At 36.5% G+C, this 20,359-nt stretch overlaps 1 protein-coding gene across 1 annotated transcript in view; it reads left to right on the plus strand.

The window, feature by feature from the left end:
• PIK3C2G (phosphatidylinositol-4-phosphate 3-kinase catalytic subunit type 2 gamma) overlaps positions 1-20,359 on the plus strand; it is a gene marked incomplete at both ends in the record, with an annotated part of 264,212 nt that overhangs the window by 167,689 nt on the left and 76,164 nt on the right. The window contains 4 exons of the mRNA XM_079775257.1: positions 407-536; positions 5,736-5,872; positions 7,670-7,839; positions 17,696-17,852. Coding sequence (XP_079631383.1) covers positions 407-536; positions 5,736-5,872; positions 7,670-7,839; positions 17,696-17,852 — 594 coding nt within the window. The remainder of the gene's footprint in view (positions 1-406; positions 537-5,735; positions 5,873-7,669; positions 7,840-17,695; positions 17,853-20,359) is intronic.

The following is a 20,359-nucleotide window of genomic DNA, read 5'->3' on the forward strand; positions in this document are numbered from 1 at the left end:
ATTCTGTTTATCAGTGCATAAATTTATGACATACCAAATAATGTTCCACTTAACTCTCTCCTGGCTGAGTTTGAAATTTTGGATAAACATTTATTCAGCCTTTCTTCACTAGACTTTGAGTCTAAGATATTGCACATGGATAATAAATTGAAAGATTGTCAGAGAACAACATTCCAAGCAGCTTCTAATTTGATGGCTGAAGCTTCTGTAATCACTTAAAGGAAAGTTCTCATTCTCTTTGATCTTCCATCAGAAACACAAGGTACTGTGAGAGGTAATAAAATAATTGAAATGACTCTAAATTGGCTAAAAATGTATTTAAGGAAAGAAATGACATATATTACATTTGAAAGCTTTTAATGGCAGTCATAGAGAAATCCAGAGTCTATCATTTTGTTTTGAACAGGCTGGAGATGATCTTCGCCAGGATATGCTTGTTCTGCAGATTGTCCAAATGATGGACAATATTTGGCTGCAGGAGGGCCTGGATATGCAAATGATCATTTATAGATGTCTATCCACAGGGAAAGGCCAAGGTCAGTACAGACTAGATAATGGGAAGACTTACATCATTTCTGTCATGCATTTACTGGTAAAATGCCACCAAACTTTCACAGCGCTCATTTTAGACTATAAATTTTAAAATCCAAAGAACTATACATACTTGTTCTTCTTTTTAAACAAGAATTATTTTAAAAAATTATAAGCCAAAATAATTTACATAAAGCATAATGTCCTTTTAGATATTAATGAGAACCTTGACAATCCAAATGTTAACGGTGATATTCTTTTGTGTGTCTTTAAGATTAGTTCATTAATAACTAACTCCTATCTTTTCTCTTTTTCCAAGATAATAGAAAGGCCTACTAATTCAAAAAAATAACAATTGTCACCTACTGATGCAAAATTTGAAAAGTTGCAAATGCTTAAAGAAGTTATAAAGTTCTAAATACATTGTAAACCTGAACTTAATTTCTAAAAGACTTTCAAGTAAAATGTAAATAATAGCAACAGTCAAAGGTGACCATACATGCAAACTTTTAACATACTTCAGCATTTCTTTTCCCTTATAAAATCTAAGCCATTATTGTGGAAATGTACCTACATTTATACATATTACCAATGAAAATAATGTTAGTGGTCCACTCAAATTATTACCAAAACATTAGAGGTAAAAATTGTATTTAATTACAATCATGCTGAATTTAATATATATATATTTAAGATATCTTTTTGACAAGTGGTTGTTGCCATTTAGAATTTCATTAAAATAATTGGTATGAGTTATAGCAGATACCTCTGCATGAACAAAGGTATAAAAATACCATAGAACTAGAAAAGGGTCCTAGAACCATGTAGTCATTATTTTTTCATTCAAGCAGAGATACAATTTAAACCTCTCATCACAAAAGAAGACCTTTCACTGCCTGCCTCTCCAGTTCCTGACATTCCACCACTAGGCTCAGTACCCCAAACAATTGTGATTTGAGATTTTAGAAGCCAGGCATGGAAGTACCTTCTAGTTAGCTTAACTTGCAACTTGAATTTCAGTATGACTCTATTGTCATGAAACCCAATAGGGCTATTGTTTCCATGCCAACTGTCCCACCCCTGGATCCTTTCTAAAGCTCTAGTTCCTAAAAGAGTCTTTTTATCATTGCTACTCTGATATCCTTTATTCCTTGAGTCTTACTCTCCCTTTTCTCATGTGACCTAATTCTTTCATAGCCTAATATGTTGAAAGTGTAAGAATAAAACTGGATGAGCCAAGCTGAGCTTTATGATGTCACATGGATCACCTTTTCTTCAGAAATTGAATACATCACTGACTTCCATGGAATTCTTCAGTTTGATCTACTCATTTCTCAGTTTATAATCACAGAATGTAACAGGGGCTAAATCTTTTGAAGTTAATAAAATGATTTGGCAAAAAATAACTGTAGACTTGCCCAAAGATGCAGATGTCATAAATCAAACAAGTCATTCTTCCCCCATCTACCAGCAATCTTCTATAGTTGTAAAAATTCAAACAGCATTATGCTAGCAAATTATTTCTTCAAGAAAAATAGAGATCATTAAAGCAAATGTCATTTTTTAGGGTGTATTTTTAATCATGTTCCAAGGCTTAATAAATATCTACTGTTCTCAAGGAATGTCACAGAGTAAGGTAGAGAATACTAAAATGATTTAAACAGAATTGTAGCCCTTAAGAAGAATATATTTCAGGCCAAAAGCTTACAAGATTTTATCAACATTATTGTTGATTATAATTCTCATGACTAATCCTATATGATAAAAGCCTAATATGCTAAGTGTCTGGTCAATCAGTCAGCCATTCAACCAATCAAAGTGTAATATGCTAGTGATATACTAAGGTTGTTCAACCACTCGCTATGATGTGCACTGACCACCAGGGGGCAGATGCTCGGACCAGTAGGTGAGCTTCCTGCTGGGGTCCGGCCAATCAGGACTGAGCAAGATGGGCCAGACACACCCTGGAGCCCTCCCATGGTCCTGCCCTGGCTGGCCAACCTCCTGCATCCCTCCATGGCCCCAATTGTGCACTGGTGGGGTCCCTCGGCCTCGCCTGCACCTTCTCATAATCTGGGACTCCTCAGAGGATGTCAGATAACTGATTTTGGCCCAATCCCACAGGCCTGGCCAAGGGATCTCACTGGTGCACAAATTCATGCACCAGGCCTCTAGTTTGTATATAATATCCTAATATCTTTGGAAGAGACTGACTATCAAGGCAAATAAAATTTTTTTAATTTATGTTTTTTTTCTGGATCTACAAATTTCATTGGCATAAAAATTACTTAGGGGAATAGGAGGAATAAATATAACACAGCCCCAACCAGGGTTTTAAGTCAGGTTCACCGCTGGGGTACTCAAGTTTTGGTGATTAAAAAAGCTGCTCTAATGTTTCTTATGCACCCCTTTTTGAGAGCCACTGCCTTTATGATACCACCTTGAAAAGTTTTGTTCTTAAGAACCTTGCTACTTAAAGTATGACCCATGGACCAGCAGCATTGACATCACCTGGGGACTTGTTAGAAATGCAGGATCTCAGGCCCCACCCCTTTCTACTGAATCAGAACTTACATTTTTGCAAGATCCCTAAGTGATATATATGTGCATTAAAATTTGAGCAATGCTGCATTAAAGGACTGTAAGAATGGAACCACGCATATTACTCAATTTGCACAGGATTATGTTAGAAGTATTTAAAAGGTGTATGATATGTACTAGCTTAAAATGTGTAAAATGTAATTTATGGTTTTAATTAATAGGCAGAATTTAGCCATCATGATTGTTATAAATTGGGTACAAGGTTTTCTGAGTAGTTAGCAAAGCAAGGCTTCTGATAAATGACTTGGGATTTAGCAAAGATTAACTCCCTGAAGACAAATGTGGCCTGAAAAGTAACTGATATTGCGATAGTTCATATCCAAAGGGTGTAATGATCTAAGTCCTAATTTCAGGCATGATCAGATGTGAGGCTGCAATAAAACACTTGGGAACCAGGTAGAGGTAACTTTCCTTTAGGAAGTACATGGAGGGTTTGGGAAAATTAGGAGGGAAATTTTCAGGATTAGAAAGAGAAATCGCCTCTAATTTTGTCACTACTAAATGTAATGCTTTATATTTGCTATCTCACTTAAATACACATGAGAAAACCTACACACGAGCCAATTACTAATGAAGGAGGAGCTAGAGGTGTTATATTAAGAATGTGCCCAGGATCCAGGATTTATCTCTGAGGTGTTATTTCTCTTTCTTTTTATTACCGTATTTTTCGGCGTATAAGACGACTGGGCGTATAAGATTTTCCTGGGTTAAAAAGTCATCTTATACACTGGAAAATACGGTAGTCCAATATATCTAATCCATTATATCTAATCCCATCAATATAGTCCAATATACCGTATTTTCTGCCGTATAAAACGACTTTTTAACCCAGGAAAATTTTATACGCCCAGTCTTATACACCGGAAAGTACGGTATTTACTAGAGCCCCGTTGCACGAAGAGATTCGTGCAATAGGCCTTCCTTCCCTTGGCTTCCAGCACTGGTTTTCCTCTGGCACCAGACACTCAGGCCTTCACTCGGGCCAGAGTCTGCAGTCTTTGTCTTTGCTGTAGACTCCAGAGTCTGCAGTCTTGTCTTCGCTGGGGCACTGCGCTCCTATAGATCCCTTCGCCCTCCCTCTCATAGCAGGCGTCCTACCCCGCCTGGCCACTCCACGCCTGGAGCAGCTGGGCGGCTGCCATCTTTGGCCTTCTAACTTGCATACTCACTCTGATTGGCTGTGGGCATAGCAGAGGTACTGTCAATTTACATGTTTGTCTATTATTAGGTAAGATTTATTTATTTGGCATATAGGTTTCATAGGTTATATTTGCAACATTCAATTCCCACTCCCCATGTTTAAGTTTCTTTCTGATCCAGTGATGTAGGTGCCTAATGGTCACAGCTGGGCTATTGGATATTAAGAGAAATTAAGGCTGCAAGCAGCAGCCACTGGCTAAATCCAGCCCAGGGAAGTGTTTCATTTACCAGCACTGTGATCTACTTGTTTGTTGTTGTTTAATTAAATTTTTTAAGGTAGACCATGAAACAGTCAATTTTAAAAACTCCACCATCTCTCTTTTCATACTAGTATACTTACATTTGTATACCTGGTCCTTTTGGGAATTTGGGTTTGCAACTCTTTCAATTGTCAAGATGGTATGTCATTCTGTACTTTAATTTCTTTCCATGACTTTATTTACAGAACTGTACATTGTAGGTTGTTTTGAGGACATTAGTCCCAGGAAAAGTCTTAAATACTGGGTTTCAACTGCTGTTCTGAACAGAATAAAAATCAGTGGGTTTGAAAATATATGCATTTCAATAACCTTATGAAAACAATGAAAAAGAAGCCTTGATGTATATGGCCAATGGAGCAAAGGTCCTGTTGAAGTTAAATGAGTATACGCTCCCTTTAAAAATATTATTATCGCCCAGCCAGCATGACTCAGTGGTTGTGAGCATCAACCTGTGAGCCAGTAGGTCAAGGTTGCAGCCTGATGCCCAGCAGGGGGCATGCAGGAAGCAGCCGATCAATGATTCTCTCTCATCATTGATGTTTCTATCTCTCTTTTCTTCTCCCTTCCTCTCTGAAATCAATAAAAATATATATTTTTTAAAATGGTTATCATAGTTTCTCTTTCATGTTGACTGAGAAGGAAGGGCAGGTGACTTTTGACCTGTTTACTGCAGAGTTATTGTGTTCACACCTAGAAAATTACCATTTAACAATGAAGCTCCTATGAACCTGAACACTGATTTTTAAAATATATTTCAAATATTTGTTATGGAGATTGCATTTTGTTTGCTTATCAAACTTGTTACACAAGTTTGAATGTCCTCCCTTAAATTGTAAATGACCACACAAGATATATATTAATTAACCCACAACTCTATTGAGCCACCAGGGTCTCTGTGAGACATCTAAATTGGCTCTCTATTGTCATTTTAGAAAAAAATATTAAAGCTCTTTTTGAGACATCTGATCCAAGCACAGCAAGTAGCCTCATTGTTCCCCAGGATTTAGGAAAAATTAGAGGGGAGGCCATCTAGATAAGTCTCCTTCAGAAAAGATCTGGAAAGAAAAGGGTTCTCTAAGTCTTGCTAGTATTTCCTACGCATCCCTCATCCTGTGAGGAAAGAATTATTTTTTTCTCAAGCAGGATTGGTGCAGATGGTGCCCGATGCTGTGACCCTAGCAAAGATCCACCGCCACGCTGGACTGATGGGACCACTGAAGGAAAACACAATCAAGAAGTGGTTCAGTCAGCACAACCACTTAAAGGCGGATTATGAAAAGGTTTGTCCTGCTGGAGCTAATTTTACATAATGCGCTTGAATAAGAATATGCTCTGGTTCATTAGAAATTCTGATTTATGGAAAAGTAACTCTTAGAGTTCTAATTCACTCAGTCATCAGCCTAGTAACAATAACCCAGTTTAAATGATAAATTAACCAGATAAAAATTTCTGTTTGTTTTTTTTTCTGGGTCAAATTCCAGGCTATTAATAAAGACTCTCTTTGCTCAATTGCCTTCCTTATCTCACCTAAGATGACGCTCCTTCAACTACGCCCTTCAAGTTACCTCTGCCAATGTATACACAATCTCCAATTTCTAGAAATCTCCCTCCTTCCTTTGCAATACATTTCTTCTGCCAAGCTCTACTTTCTCATGCCTTATTCTTTCAATGTTTGCAAAATGCATAATAGAGTTTATTAATTTTTTTTATATCTCAGTACTTAACAAAACATACTGTTCTATTGACTGCGAACATTTACCCTCACTTTACTTCCTCCCGGCATCTGGCCAGCAGTGTAGTTATGTGGGTTCTATACCAGGGCTCCTGGCTAAGGGGCGGAGTTGCTTAGAGCTGGGCCTCGTTCTGCCTACCAAGACAGGAACTGTTACATCTGGGTCCACCCAGAGGCAGAGGCACCTGTATGCTAATTCACACAGAGACCCAATATGAGCCAGCAGGAATCCTCCTCAGACTGTTCTGAGCACTGAAGTTTCCTCATTCTAGGAAACCCTTCAGTCCTGGCAAACTGAGGTGACTGTTGGGAGGCCAAATAACAGACTGAGAAGTTATCTTGAAATCTGTTTTTAGTTATTCCCCACATTGTAATTTGAGTTTTACACAAATCCCCATTTTACTGTTTTAGGTATTTCCACATACATTTGCTCTTCACAGCCATGATGTGAAGAACATATTTTATCTTTAATTTATAAGTGGAGGAAATCTAGACAGACAAGTTATGTGGCTTGCCCAGACACCTAGGGTACCTGAACGAAGGTGTCCCAGCATACAGTCCAGGGACATAGACTCCCTGTCCAGCAAGTCAGCCACACCATTCGAAGAGACTCATAACTGTAGTCCAACCAATCACTCATGGTTACACCAAGGGTACTCATGGTTGCATCATTGATGAAAATGATTCACAACTAGGATACCGTGTTGAAAACATAGAGTAATTTTGGCAAGATACCGCTGTCCATTAAAGAAGCATAAGCCACAACTGACTTAACAGTAATCTGTTTCCACCCATATAAGCATTCATTGATATACTAGTATACTGTACCAAGACACTTTTAAACATCAACTGAATGATCCATTTGCAACTATAAACATAAAATATTACAGATATTTCAACATAGCTTTTTCTGTGTTAAAAATTCAAATATTAAAGAGCTGATATTTTAAATTTCTCTGGGGATAGGCAATATTAAGTTATAGTGTTTCTTCTTTTACCTTGAAAAAAATCATTCAGTATTGTATATTTGAGACATCAAAAAGTCACACCAAGAATCCTCTCTAGAAATTCTGAAAGTTAACGCAAACTGAATAAAAGAGGTATTTTCCCCATTTCAATGAAAACATGTATATATTAGGCTAAAGAAGATATCACTTCATGTTCTTCTGTCACATATCAAGGACTAGTTATTTAATTATACCCTTCTCTCAGCTGACATTTAGAAGTGGTTCTTGATTATGTAATTTTGCTTTCATCATACTTTTTACCATTAACTCTGATGTGAATGCATTTGCTCATTTTTATATGTGCATTATTCTTGTGTTATTGTTTTTCAATTTATTAGGCCTTGAGCAACTTTTTCTATTCCTGTGCTGGCTGGTGTGTGGTAACGTTCATCCTGGGAGTCTGTGACCGTCACAATGACAATATCATGCTGACGAAGTCAGGCCACATGTTTCATATTGACTTTGGAAAAATTTTAGGTCATGCGCAAACATTTGGAGGGATAAAGAGGTCAGTGCACAAAGAAGTTTTATTACAGTAATTAAGTAATATCTTAGAGTGATATATAATGGCATAGAAATCCAGCATTTGACTTGCTCCCCATCTCTCAAAACCCTGAAGAAAACATAAACATAATTAAAAAACCTAATAAACTAAAGGAAATTTTTTTTAAATAGATGGTTAATGGAAAAATTAGTTTTCTAAAATAGTGGACTAAATTGGTTCTCTCTTATGAGATGCTAATCCTGTTCTAGTCTGAATTATCTGAAATGCAATATTTTTGGGGTTTTTAATAAACCTTGAATGGGCAATGAGGCATAAGCTTATGGTCTCAATGCTTCTGATATATTGCCCATAGTAATTCACCACCCCGGTCCACATATTATAAAACTAGCACACTTCCTGAACCCAATCAGTCTTAAATCATTGTAAATGTACTTAGTGAGCACCTAGATCAAGAATCTGGGGCTACAACATTAAACAAGACAAATACAAACCCTGATCTCTTTCTAGCAGAGATAACAGGCATTAAACAAGTTAACATGCAAAGAAATAATATGAGGAAATAAGGTACTTAATTTTTTTATTAAGAAACTGAAGCAGAGAAATGGGATAGAAAGGGACTGAGGCAGGGATGCTGTTCTAAAGAAGCCCCTTGGAAGAGATGAGAAGCTGCTGTGTAATGAGTGGTAACTATGGAGATCCATGAGAAGAAAGAAAAGCAAAACTATCAACCATTAGCATTGAAATAAGCATGGCATGTTCCAGTGACAACAAGAAAGCCTGAGGCCTGCAGGTGAGATAGAGAGGGGCAGGCAGTAGGAGGTAAAGGTGAGGAGTCTGGTGGAGGCCAAAACAAGTAGGGCACTGAAGACATGGTATGGAGGTTGGCTTTTATTTTATGTCCAGGGGACCAGTTAGGAGGCTATTGCAATAGTTAAGGCAAGACCTTAATGGTAAAAAGTGATGCAAACTGACAGATTTAGAATATATTTTAGAATGAGCCACAGAACCTGCTAATTGTTTGGGCTGGGGTGGGGGCCCAGTGGGTTAGAAGAAGAAAGAAAAATGTTCTAGATTGACTCATGGATTTTTGGTTTTAGCAAATAATTATATAATTTACTAAGAAGGAAAAAGCTGTTGGTTGAATAGATTTTTTAAATCTTATTTAGACTGAAGTCAAGGAAACCAGAAGTATAAGGCCAACGTCCCTTGCTTTAAAAAGGATACTTCATATAAAAGTAGAATTGGGATCAGACCATTCCAAAGACTAATCAGTCATTTAGCTAAAAACAGCTCCTCAATAGAAGAAATAATAATGTCTCCTACAATATAATGTGATGAACTTTCTCTAGATGGCCATACTTTGGTATTAAAATGCCAACATAAACTATATAATATGGATCTTTGAGAATAAAATTGATTTCTTGCTGGGCATTTTATACTCATGCTTACATCACCATTTCAGAACATCTCACACTCTCCATCTGTGTGACTCTGTTTAGGAAAGGTTTGCAAACATCAGGCTCTCCTCATGAGTCAGCCCAGCAACACTCTCATTTGGATTCCTTGCCCAAATGTCCCTGAACCATTCCTCTGAATTCCATTTTCCAGAAATCTGGAAAGCCCATCTTCATGCTTAAACCAAATCTGAGGCTCCTGTAGACTTTCTAACCTTGAAGAAAGAAAGAAATCAAATATCAGTAATGAATATAAAGGTTTTCACATCTTGTACATAAACAAGCAATCCTTCCTTATTGGTTTTAATTATGGGATTAGATAAATGATTCTAGGAACATTTGGTTAATCCCTATAATGAAAATACTGACAAATTTCACCAACTTTCTGAAACATATTAGTTTTTCTTCTACAGTATTGCTTAATTATTATCTTCATTGCTCTATTTTCTCTCACAAAGATTCAAATTAAAGTGGTTCAATTATGCATACACAATTTTTCACTCAAAGTTCCCCAGTAACAACGATTTCTATATAGTCATTTTTCATTGCCTAAAAGATACTCTTGTAATAAATTCTAAATTTCAACTCAGTTTTTTGATTACTCTCTTTTAGAGGAAAAATTAAGAAAGGCCTTTATTGGTGATGTTCTTTGCTCTCTTAACTTATTGATTCATACTTTTTAGTCTTTCAGAGCATATTCCCATAGTCTATATCATCTTTCACTTTGTTAATACTAAATTTGATGAAGTATTTCTTGCAGCTTTCTTTTTACATACTTTTAGAGATTGTATGAGCAGTGGTTAAGGTCAGGTACCCTGGAGATAGATTGTATGGTGTGTTTTTAAATCTGATACTAACATGTGCCAATGATATGACCTTGAACAAATGGATTCTCTGTGCCTCAGCTTAGTCATCTATAAAACAGATTATTCTGAAGATTAAATTAATTGATGTATGTTAAGAGCTTAGAAGAGTGCCTAGCATTGAGGGGGTCTATAGATATTTATTGTAATTAATTATAATTAAGTATTCCAAATGAAGTGACAAGAAAAGAGAATGCATCTCTAGGTGACAATTGTTTCTTTCATTTTAAATTATCAAAATATATTTGTGGTGCTTTTAAAAAATCTTTATTGATGAAAGCATTACATATGTCCCTTTTTTTCTCCCATTGACCCCTTATAGCCCACTCCCTTTTGAAAGTATGTGCTTTGAAAGTCAAAAATTGAACTATTAGTCCTTTAAGTTCTCTGACTTTGAGGCTTGTTGACTGACAGACTGGATTGCACACTATCTGTCAGGTTTAGTTAGATTGTAACATATTTCACCAAATCATCCTTGACTTCAGAAATAACTTGAGACATAAGCAGAGATGTGCTGGACCAGCTTCCAAAAGCCTGTTGTGTCTATTACTTCTCAACTCCACATTCAATGACATCACAGTGGTAGACTAAAATCAGCCATAGTGGGGATGTATACACGATGAAAATTGGAAATGTTACAAATCGTAGCTTTTTTTCTATAAAAAAGTTAGCTAGTTATTAAATATATACCACCACACATCAATCCATTTAAAACATATGAAAAAATAATTCCAGAACTCAACAAAATAAAATGCAAACTCTGTTCTTTTCTTGTTAAATTATTTCTAGCCAGGATGGTCTAAATATTATATAGCTGTTTTCTTACAACATGGTTTATATTCTTTTCAAGTATTTATGATCATTTTGACATTATCTTCAATAGTTAATTACCACTGATTTAAAGATTTTTGATGATTTCTAATTTGAGTATTAAAATGTTTATATTCTAAATATTCTCCATTTAAAACCATCTTTGAAAAACCAAACTCCCTTAGCAGATTAAAATGTTAACTTTTGTCTTGCTCCAATCATCCTGGTTTGGTGCAATATTCATAGTAATCCAAGTGCTATACAGGTATTGATGATCTTCCACATGCTTTCATTACTATCTTAGTTTTCTCTGAAATTCTATGAGTCGGCCTTTAGCCAGTTTGTCTCAGTGGATAGAGCGTCGGCCTGTAGACCAAAGGGTCCTGGGTTTGATCTCGGTTGCAGGCTCCTCTCCGGCCCAGGCCCTGGTCAGGGCTTGTGCAGGAGGCAACCAATCGATGTGTTTCTCTCACATCGGTGTTTCTCTCTGTCTTTCCCTCTCTCTTCCACTCTCCCTAAAAAAAATCAATGGAAAAAAAAAAGAAATTCTATGAGTCTTACTGGTTTTTTATTCACATAATTGTTTAATAAGAAACATTGCAATTCTTTTTACTCAAAGAAGGCCTCATCTAAATTTTCTAGAATAAACATACACCTTCTAATAACTCTTCAACTGTGAGTGTCTTAAATGCATCTTTGTATCTTGAGCACCTAGCTAGCACCTGACACTTAACAGAGGCTTAATCTTAGTTGATCACTATGAAAATGCCATAAACTTTATTTCTTTTGACCTGAAAAAGTATAATTTTTCTAACGATAAAATTATTAATAATTGGCATATTCTGTTTTATAACAGGAAACTTACCAAGGGATTTTTACATAGTGGCCACTCTACATTTGGGAGTCTGGGGGATAAGACTCAAATTTTGAGACACACTACCTCATACCATGAGGATGGCTACTATCAAAAAACAGGAAACAAGTGTCAGCAAGGATGTAGATGTATTGAAACCCTTGTGCAATATTAGTGGGAATATAAAATGCTACTGCTGCTGTGGAAAATGGTATCTCTATTCCTTAAAAAAATAAAAATAGAATTACCATATGTTCCAACAATTTCAATTCTGCGTATACATCCCAAAGAGTTAAAAGCAGGGATTAAAACAGTATTTATAAATCCATGTTCTTGGCATCATTATTCACAATAACTAAAATGTAGAAACAACCCAAGTGTCCAACAACAGATGAATGAGTAAGCAGCATGAGTTATATACATACAACAGGATATTATTCCACCTTAAAAGAAGAAAATTCTAACACATACTACAACATGGATAAACCTTAAGGACATTATGCTAAACAAGATAAGTTCAGTTACAAAAAAGACAAATACTGCATGCTTTCACTTATAGAGGCTACTTAGAGTAGTCAGAATCATAGAGACAGAAAGTTAAGTGGTGGTGGCCAGGAGTTAGGAGGAGAGAAAAATGGGGAGTTATTGTTCATTGAGTATAGAGTTTCAGTTTTATAAGACGAAAAGATGGAGATGGCTGGCAGTAATGGTTGTACAACATTATGAATATTTGATACCACTGAACTGTACACTTACAAATGGTTAAGATGGTAAATTTTATGTTATATTTTTTTACAACAATGAAATCTTTTTTTTTAAATGGCATACTATAAGTATCACAAAGGCTTTGCTAATCACAAAGTCAGTTCTAGGCAAACTACACCTAGCATTTGAATAGTGCTTTGGGTTTTCAAAGCACTCTCACATAGATTATTTCAAGAAATAAAGGTTGTCATTTTCATTTTCTTCCTATTATTTCTCCCTGTTTTACTTCACCTCATTATTCCACTATGTTTTATCACCTGGTTTCTCTTGAGTAATTTTCTTTATATCTATTTGCCCCTTCTCATTAGAAATTAAAAACCAAAACTAAACAAATAAAACCAACAGTTTCTCTAGTTTAAAAAAAATAAATTTTATTCAAAGGGAGATTTGTAGGTTTTCAGATGAAGAGAGTGGGGGATGATTGAGAAAGGAAGAAAGTTTTGTGAGAAAAAGGAAATAAAATGAAAGAAATGATGGAGGGAGAGAACAATTTAGATAGTAGTGTAAGGACTCTGCCTTCTTGCCTATGCCCCATTGTGAACAAAGTTTGCTTAAAATGGAAGGCTCAAGTGCTGACTCCTGAGTTGATCTAAGATACAATGTGCCTGTCAATATTAGCATTTCATAGCCCTGAGTCTGAATCTAGTGATTAAAGAAAAACTGCAAATGGCTTCTGAGCATGAGCCTAGTATAAGAACTTCATCTGGTGTTCAACTAAAGAAAGAGTACCTGATCCTATGCCAGGGGGAAAACTCGTGGTGTTAAACTTAGTAAGAGATAAAATGTCCATTTCAAGTTTGATACATAAATTTTGATCATGCACATGGTAAATTTGTGGGTGATTTAAATGTTTCAGAAGTAACTTGGGATTATTCTTGATTTTTACCTTCATCCTAGAACCTAAAGTGTGATACCATAATCCAATTTCACCCAAGCATTATAGCTTTGATAATTCTTTCTTCATATCCATGTTAACTTCTATTCCAAACAGTTGCTGAAATTCCATTGAAAGCATAACTGTACATTTTCCCTTAAATTCAAGCTCAAGGGGGGAAATCATGGGAATTTGGAGGAGCTGACCAGTCTCTTCCTGTCCTCATAAAATCCTGATCTACTATAAACTAACACCCAAAATATCAGATTTAGGAAAGTAGGACTAATAATTTTGAAGAAGTAGCTGTTCTAATTCCCTTTTCAAATAAGGGAGATGGCATATCTGAGGCTACAAGAAACTCATAGCATGATCTAAAGTTACTGAGTAGTTAATGATGAGTGACCTCCCAGAGTCTAACTTAGGACTCACAGTGCATTTTAAAAGATGCTGGACTTTGGGAGAAAAACATGTTTTAGATATAAGATATTATTTGTGAGGATTCCTTCAATTAATAATTGCCAAGAGCTTGGAGATCTCACAGTGTCACAAGTTCTTTCTGTAATAGTACATGAACCCTTGTGTTCTCATTATATTGCACCTATGAGGCTTCCTGTGTTGTCTAATTATAAAAGTTTCTATCCTATCCAATGGAGATTCCAAATTGCCTTCTCAATTAACTCATGGATATTAAAAAGAAGACTTGTGTTGGACAGCAAAATGTGCTCTCTGAAATGTAGGTCATTTGTGACATCAGGAAAAGTATATACTTAAACATTTCTCAAAGTACTCTGTAGTCATTATTTGTGCTCTAATTTCACCAACCACTATGATGAGAGGCTGCAAGTTTTAGAAATGTTAAAATAAGATAGTTTAGCCGAAACCGGTTTGGCTCAGTGGATAGAGCGTCGGCCTGTGGACTGAAGGGTCCCGGGTTCGATTCCGGTCAGGGGCATGTACCTTGGTTGTGAGCACATCCCCAGTGGGGGGTGTGCAGGAGGCAGCTGATCGATGTTTCTCTCTCATTGATGTTTCTAACTCTCTATCCCTCTCCCTTCCTCTCTGTAAAAAATCAATAAAATATATTAAAAAAAAATAAGATAGTTTAATATTACTATGATATTTCCAGGGGACAATAACATTTGAATTTTAAGAAATAAATAGTAATTTCAGTAATAAAATGTACCTCATTACTGAATCCCATTTTGGTTCTGGATATGAACACATATTCAAACACTCAAATCTTTCAAACATGGGACTAAAATTTGTGTACATCCATTTATGGACTTTATTAGTTACTCAAGTAAATGCTAGATGAACTGTCTTATAAAAGGAAGAGATAAGTATGTTCACAGAGCCCAGAAGACTGATTCTACTGTCACGAATCCTTGATAGAGTTGTCTGCCTTTCCAGGCCATTCTCCATATCACCAATATTGAAACATGTAGCTCTTCTCAAATTGCTGTGGATTATCACTGGGAGAGGTGAAAGAAAGTTCTCCTTAGTATGGTGCTGTATCATCCAGGGTGGGGAACCAGATTCTAAAAGAAATAGTCAAAAATACCACTTAAGTCATCATAATTACTTGAAATGCATTAGTTTCATTAATCCTCAGAGGAACTCTTTGAAGTAATTACTGTGATTTTCTCTAATTCACAAATCAATAACTAACTTAGTTGTTATAACTTGTCCAGACTATTGGGCAGTAGTTCGTACGACCCTTGGGAAGATGTCATGTAGAAGACTGATATTCCTATTTTTCAATAATCCCAACACATCCTATTTTCTCTCCAGCATTGGCACAAAATGGCTGCTTCTTTAGTTAGTTCCAGATGACATAGTGAATTTATGGCCATGATATATAGTAAATCCAAATCTTTAACAACTGCAATCAAATATGTTGTAAGATGATTGTACTGTGACAGGCATTCGAAACCTGAGCCCAAGTGTTAAAGTAGCAGAGCCATTTTCTCATCCATTGGCAATATACACCGTTATGTGTGAAAAGGCAGGCACAATTGCTTGCTCTCTTTTAATTTTTTTCTTACCTTTAACAAATGTAAATTCTTAATGATAATAATTTTGGTATTCTCATGACTTTATATAAAGAGATTATATCTACAGTATGGTTAAAAGGTAAGTTTATGCATCAGTAATAACAAACAACTAATTATTAATTGTCCTGATATTTCCCATATAAATTTATTTGCCTCCTTAATAAGTAGTATTTGTAATAGAAATATTCTTAAATTTCCCCCGAACGTGTATTTTAAAACTACTACTCATTTCTCACTAATATTGGAAATATATAAAATGTTTCCTAGAAATAGGAAACAAAACAGGTAGAAGGTAAAAGGTATAGAAGCAGGAACAGGTGCATCTTGGGCAAGTAATGGTTAAAATAGTAATCTGGACAAATGTAGTATAGTCACAACAAAACATTTTTGGTGTATTTGCACAACTATAAATGATAGATTTTCAACATATGATTCAGAATTCAATAATGGTATAGACTGTAAGAGATCAAATAGTTTCCAATTTTCCATCTTGCCACAGCCAATGTATTTCTCAGATTTATAAGTATTGCTTAAACTTGAGATATGGGCTCTAGTACACAGATTCTGCAATCTGGGATTAGGTTCGCATTGGAGTGGATTGATAAACCAAATACCAGCTATGACTCCTATAGCCTGTAGAAATGGGATAGGGTTTTGTTTCACCTGTGAGGCTTCTTTCCATTTGTAGAAAAACTTTAGTCTAATTTTGTTATTTTAAAAATTGCTCAGAAGTTAGCCATGTAGCATGGTTGAGCATTAACCTATGAACCAGGATTTGATTCCTGGTCAGGGCACATGCCCAGTTTACAGACTCAATTCTCAGTGGGCGGCATACAGGAGGCAGCTGATGGATGATTCTTTCTCATCATTGATGTTTCTATCTCTCTCTTCCTCTCCCTTTCTCTCTGAAATCAATAAAAATATTTTTTATAAAGAAGTTAGCCATGTAAATCATATAGGAAAGATGCAAGATTTATATTGTTGAGTACACTGAAAATTTACTAGATTATAATATTTAAACACAACTAAAATTATGTTCTTCATTATTATTATTAGTGTACATTTCTCTAATTTGGATATTTCTTTTGTATTTGACTTGCACTATGGTGTTTCTTCGTCTGATTTATAATGCTGGTTGCCATGAAAGAAGGAAATGTGTTATCACACAAATTTGAACATAACTATAAGAACTTTCCAAGAAAAATCAATTTGGTGAAACATTTTTCTCTATTGAAGAGAAAAGCAAAAAATAATTCAGGAAGTTGTAATTTTAAGACTCTTAAAATTATTTCAAAACTTCCCTTCAATAACCCTTAGGTCAAATCAGCATCAAAACTTTTTTGTATTTTTCTTATTCAGTGAGTGAGGCTTAATCACAGAGAGGTTTCCAATCTTTCCTTTGCTAGTTTCTATTAGAAGTGCTAACCCTTCATCTCAGGTCTCTTTGTGTCTAAAATAACATGAAAAAAAAAAAAAAGACTAAAACAAGGGAACCATCTCTCTGGTCCTTTGTTTACTTTTTTTTCCAACCATGGGACTATAGGGGGCGATATTACTTACATACCAACATGGTCCTCTTATATTTCCTCCTTTCTGATAAGTAATTTTTTGGGCCTAGTATGAAATGAAATATAGCTACGTCTTTTCTTCCTTACTAAGCATATGATAGTGAATTAATAACATCTGCTTTTTTCAGACTGCCTTCTGAAAGAACTTGTCATTACATATCTCAACTTTTACCTGAAACTTTTTCCTAAAGGGTCAGCATATCTTCAAAGAAAAAAAAAAAAAACATATGATCTTTTTGATCATTTCAAAATGTAGTAGTAAATATATTTTCTGTAAAATCACCTTCATTATTAATTTGTCCTTACATTAATTTTTAATTTATAAAAATTAATTTTTAATTCCCATCGCATATAACTTGGAATTAAACATTCCAGACAATATAGGTTGACATTGTAAAATAACTTGTCCTTCCCTCTCTGTTGCAGGCCAGCTATATTATCCAAAGTCTACAATTAGCAAGTTTCTCCAGTTGTCCCACAATGAATGAGGTTCATCCATTAGGATAGAGAGAAAATAACAACAAAAAATTAATGGAAATAAGTTGTTGTAACTGCCTAATTTAATCCTACAAACCACTTCTCCTCCTGCTTAAGGTTGCTATTGTTTTTTATTTATAGGGACAGAGCCCCTTTTATTTTTACATCAGAGATGGAATACTTTATTACAGAGGGTGGGAAAAACCCACAGCATTTCCAAGATTTTGTGGAGCTTTGCTGTCGAGCTTATAATATTGTCAGAAGGCACAGTCAACTACTCTTGAACCTGCTAGAAATGGTAAGTCCCTTGTGGAATAACAAAAATAATAAGCTTCATTTATGTCTATCTTTGGACAGTCCATTTTTGCTAATAGCTTGGAGTTCCCCAAAGAGTTATTCAAAACAGAAAAAAAATGAACAAACTAAAAGTACCTTTGTATAGCTTATAAACACATTTCTTAATAAGTCATTACATTAGTTCGAAGTTATTGTTGCAAACATTTCTATTCAATAATGTTGATATAATCAGGGGTTATCTCAGTATATTTTTATTAAAGATCAAGGACAGTAATTTAGAATATTGTATCAGTTGTATTGTTTTCAGATTTTTTTCAAAAGTGTTTTTAAAAACTATCACATTCACACATTACGGCAACCCAATGATGTAAACGAGGCAAGGATTTTTCCTGGCTCTCTCCTAATCACTGTCTTTGATCACTAGCCTATTTTCCAGATTAGAAAGTGAGGGTCAAAAATGTGGGGTGACTTGCTAGCAATTCAACTAGAACATGCTACATTTAGTAGTATATATTGGGCCTGCTGAGTCATGATCCTATATGCTCTCTGCTGACCAAAGGGGAAAAATTAATGTTTCATTCCACTATCCAATACAAGAAATGATGATCATATATGCAGGGTGAGAGGGGAGAGATCTGTTAGAAATATCTTCTTGGAAAGGAATGTAGTGATTCATTTGGTCACATACATACACACTAGTAATTACAGCAAACTGTAAGAGAAATACACCTTTGGAAATCAGTATGATGTTTGGAGTCAATAAGATTATCAAAAAATAGATGCCTGGTGCACGAAATTCATGCACTGGAGAGGGGGGTCTCTCAACCTGGCCTGTGCCCTCTTGCAGTCTGGAACCCCTCGCTCCTTACTGCCCTCCTGCTCGCTGCTCCTTAGTGCTGCCGCAGAGGTGGAAGATGCTCCTGCCACTGACCCGCTGCCCTTGCCAGCCGTGAGCCCAGCTTCTGGCTGAGCGGTGTTCCCCTTGTGGGACCACATTGACCACCAGGGGGCAGCTTCTGAATTGAGCATCTGGCCCCTCGTGGTCAGCGTGCATCATAGTGACTGGTCATTCTGGTTGTTCCACCATAATGGTCGCTTAGGCTTTTATTATATAGACTAGAGGCCCAGTGCACGAAATTCGTGCACTGGGGAGGGTGTCCCTCAGCCCAGCTTGCACCCTCTCTAATATGGGACCCCTCGGGGGATGTCCAACTGTGGAATCGGGCCTAAACCTGCAGTTGGACATCCCTCTCACAATCCGGGACCGCTGGCTCCTAACCGCTCACTTTCCTGCCTGATTGCCCCCTAACTGCTCCCTTGCTGGCCTGATTGCCCCCTAACTGCTCCTCTGCTGGCCTGATTGCCCCCAAATACCCTCTCCTGCTGGCCTGATCACCCCCAAGGCTTTTATTAGTATAGATATGACCCTGCACAGAAAATTTTACTAACCCTGCTTTACAATAAGGGCTTGACGATTGAATCATTAGGACCAGACACCAAGATTTCCTTTCTTTGAATAGTGGAGGGAATACTTATCTTGTCTTTAAGTTGCCCGGAAATTAAAATGAGATAATGACTTAGAAAAGTATAAAAGCACCATATAAAGACAACTGTCTTTTTAATGAAGTGGCAAAATGAAAAACACTTTTTATTCTCCCCTTCCTTCCTTTACAGCTTTTATTTAAACTTTGAAATTTATAAAAATTTCACTCCAATTTTCATTTCTTTACATTCAACATTATTTTGTATTGGTTTCAGGTTTTATATTAGTTACAGAATAGTGGTTAGACAATCATATACTTTACAAAGTATTCCCCGATATTTCTAGTTCCCACCTGGCATCATACCATCATTACAACACTATTGACTATATTCCCTATTTAAGTGACAATGGGTTTATAAGTTCCTTTCAGTCTTTCTTTTGTGTTGCTTGTCCTTCCTTTTCTTTCTCACTTCTTCCCTCATTTTCTTTATATAGTATCTCAATTGGCCATCAAAGCTCAGTGAAGGCACTGGGACACGCTTCATCCATTTTACAGACCAGGAAACTGAGGCCAATTCCAGTTGGCTGTGGAACTTGAGTCTGCACACAGGAAGCCCTCAGAGCCATGCTCTTTGCGCTTCCTAAGGGGCAGCAGCCCAGCAAACAGAACAAACCTTCCAGTCAGGCTTCCGAGCCTCTTTCTCAAGCACCTCTTCATTGCGGATGCTCCACATTCTTTCCTCTTCCCCCATTCTTTACTGCCCCCTCCTTCTCCAAAGCAGGTGGAAGGCTTCCCACTCACTGCCTAGGCATGCTCTGCTATGGGGCAGGGTGTAGCGAGCTTGCTTTTGGGTCAAGGCAGGAGCAGGAGTCACTGCCTCTGAAGTGTGAAGGCTGCCTGAGCGAGGCCCATTAGCACTGGGAGCTTCTCTGAATCACATCAGTCAGTCCAGTACCCTGTAGTGCAGCACCCCTCCACTGAGGTGGCACCACCCCTCAACCCCCGCCTCAGGGGTGAGGGTCCT

Source organism: Cnephaeus nilssonii (genome assembly GCF_951640355.1).
Source record: "Cnephaeus nilssonii genome assembly, chromosome: 6".
Classification (NCBI taxonomy): Eukaryota; Metazoa; Chordata; class Mammalia; order Chiroptera; family Vespertilionidae; genus Cnephaeus; species Cnephaeus nilssonii.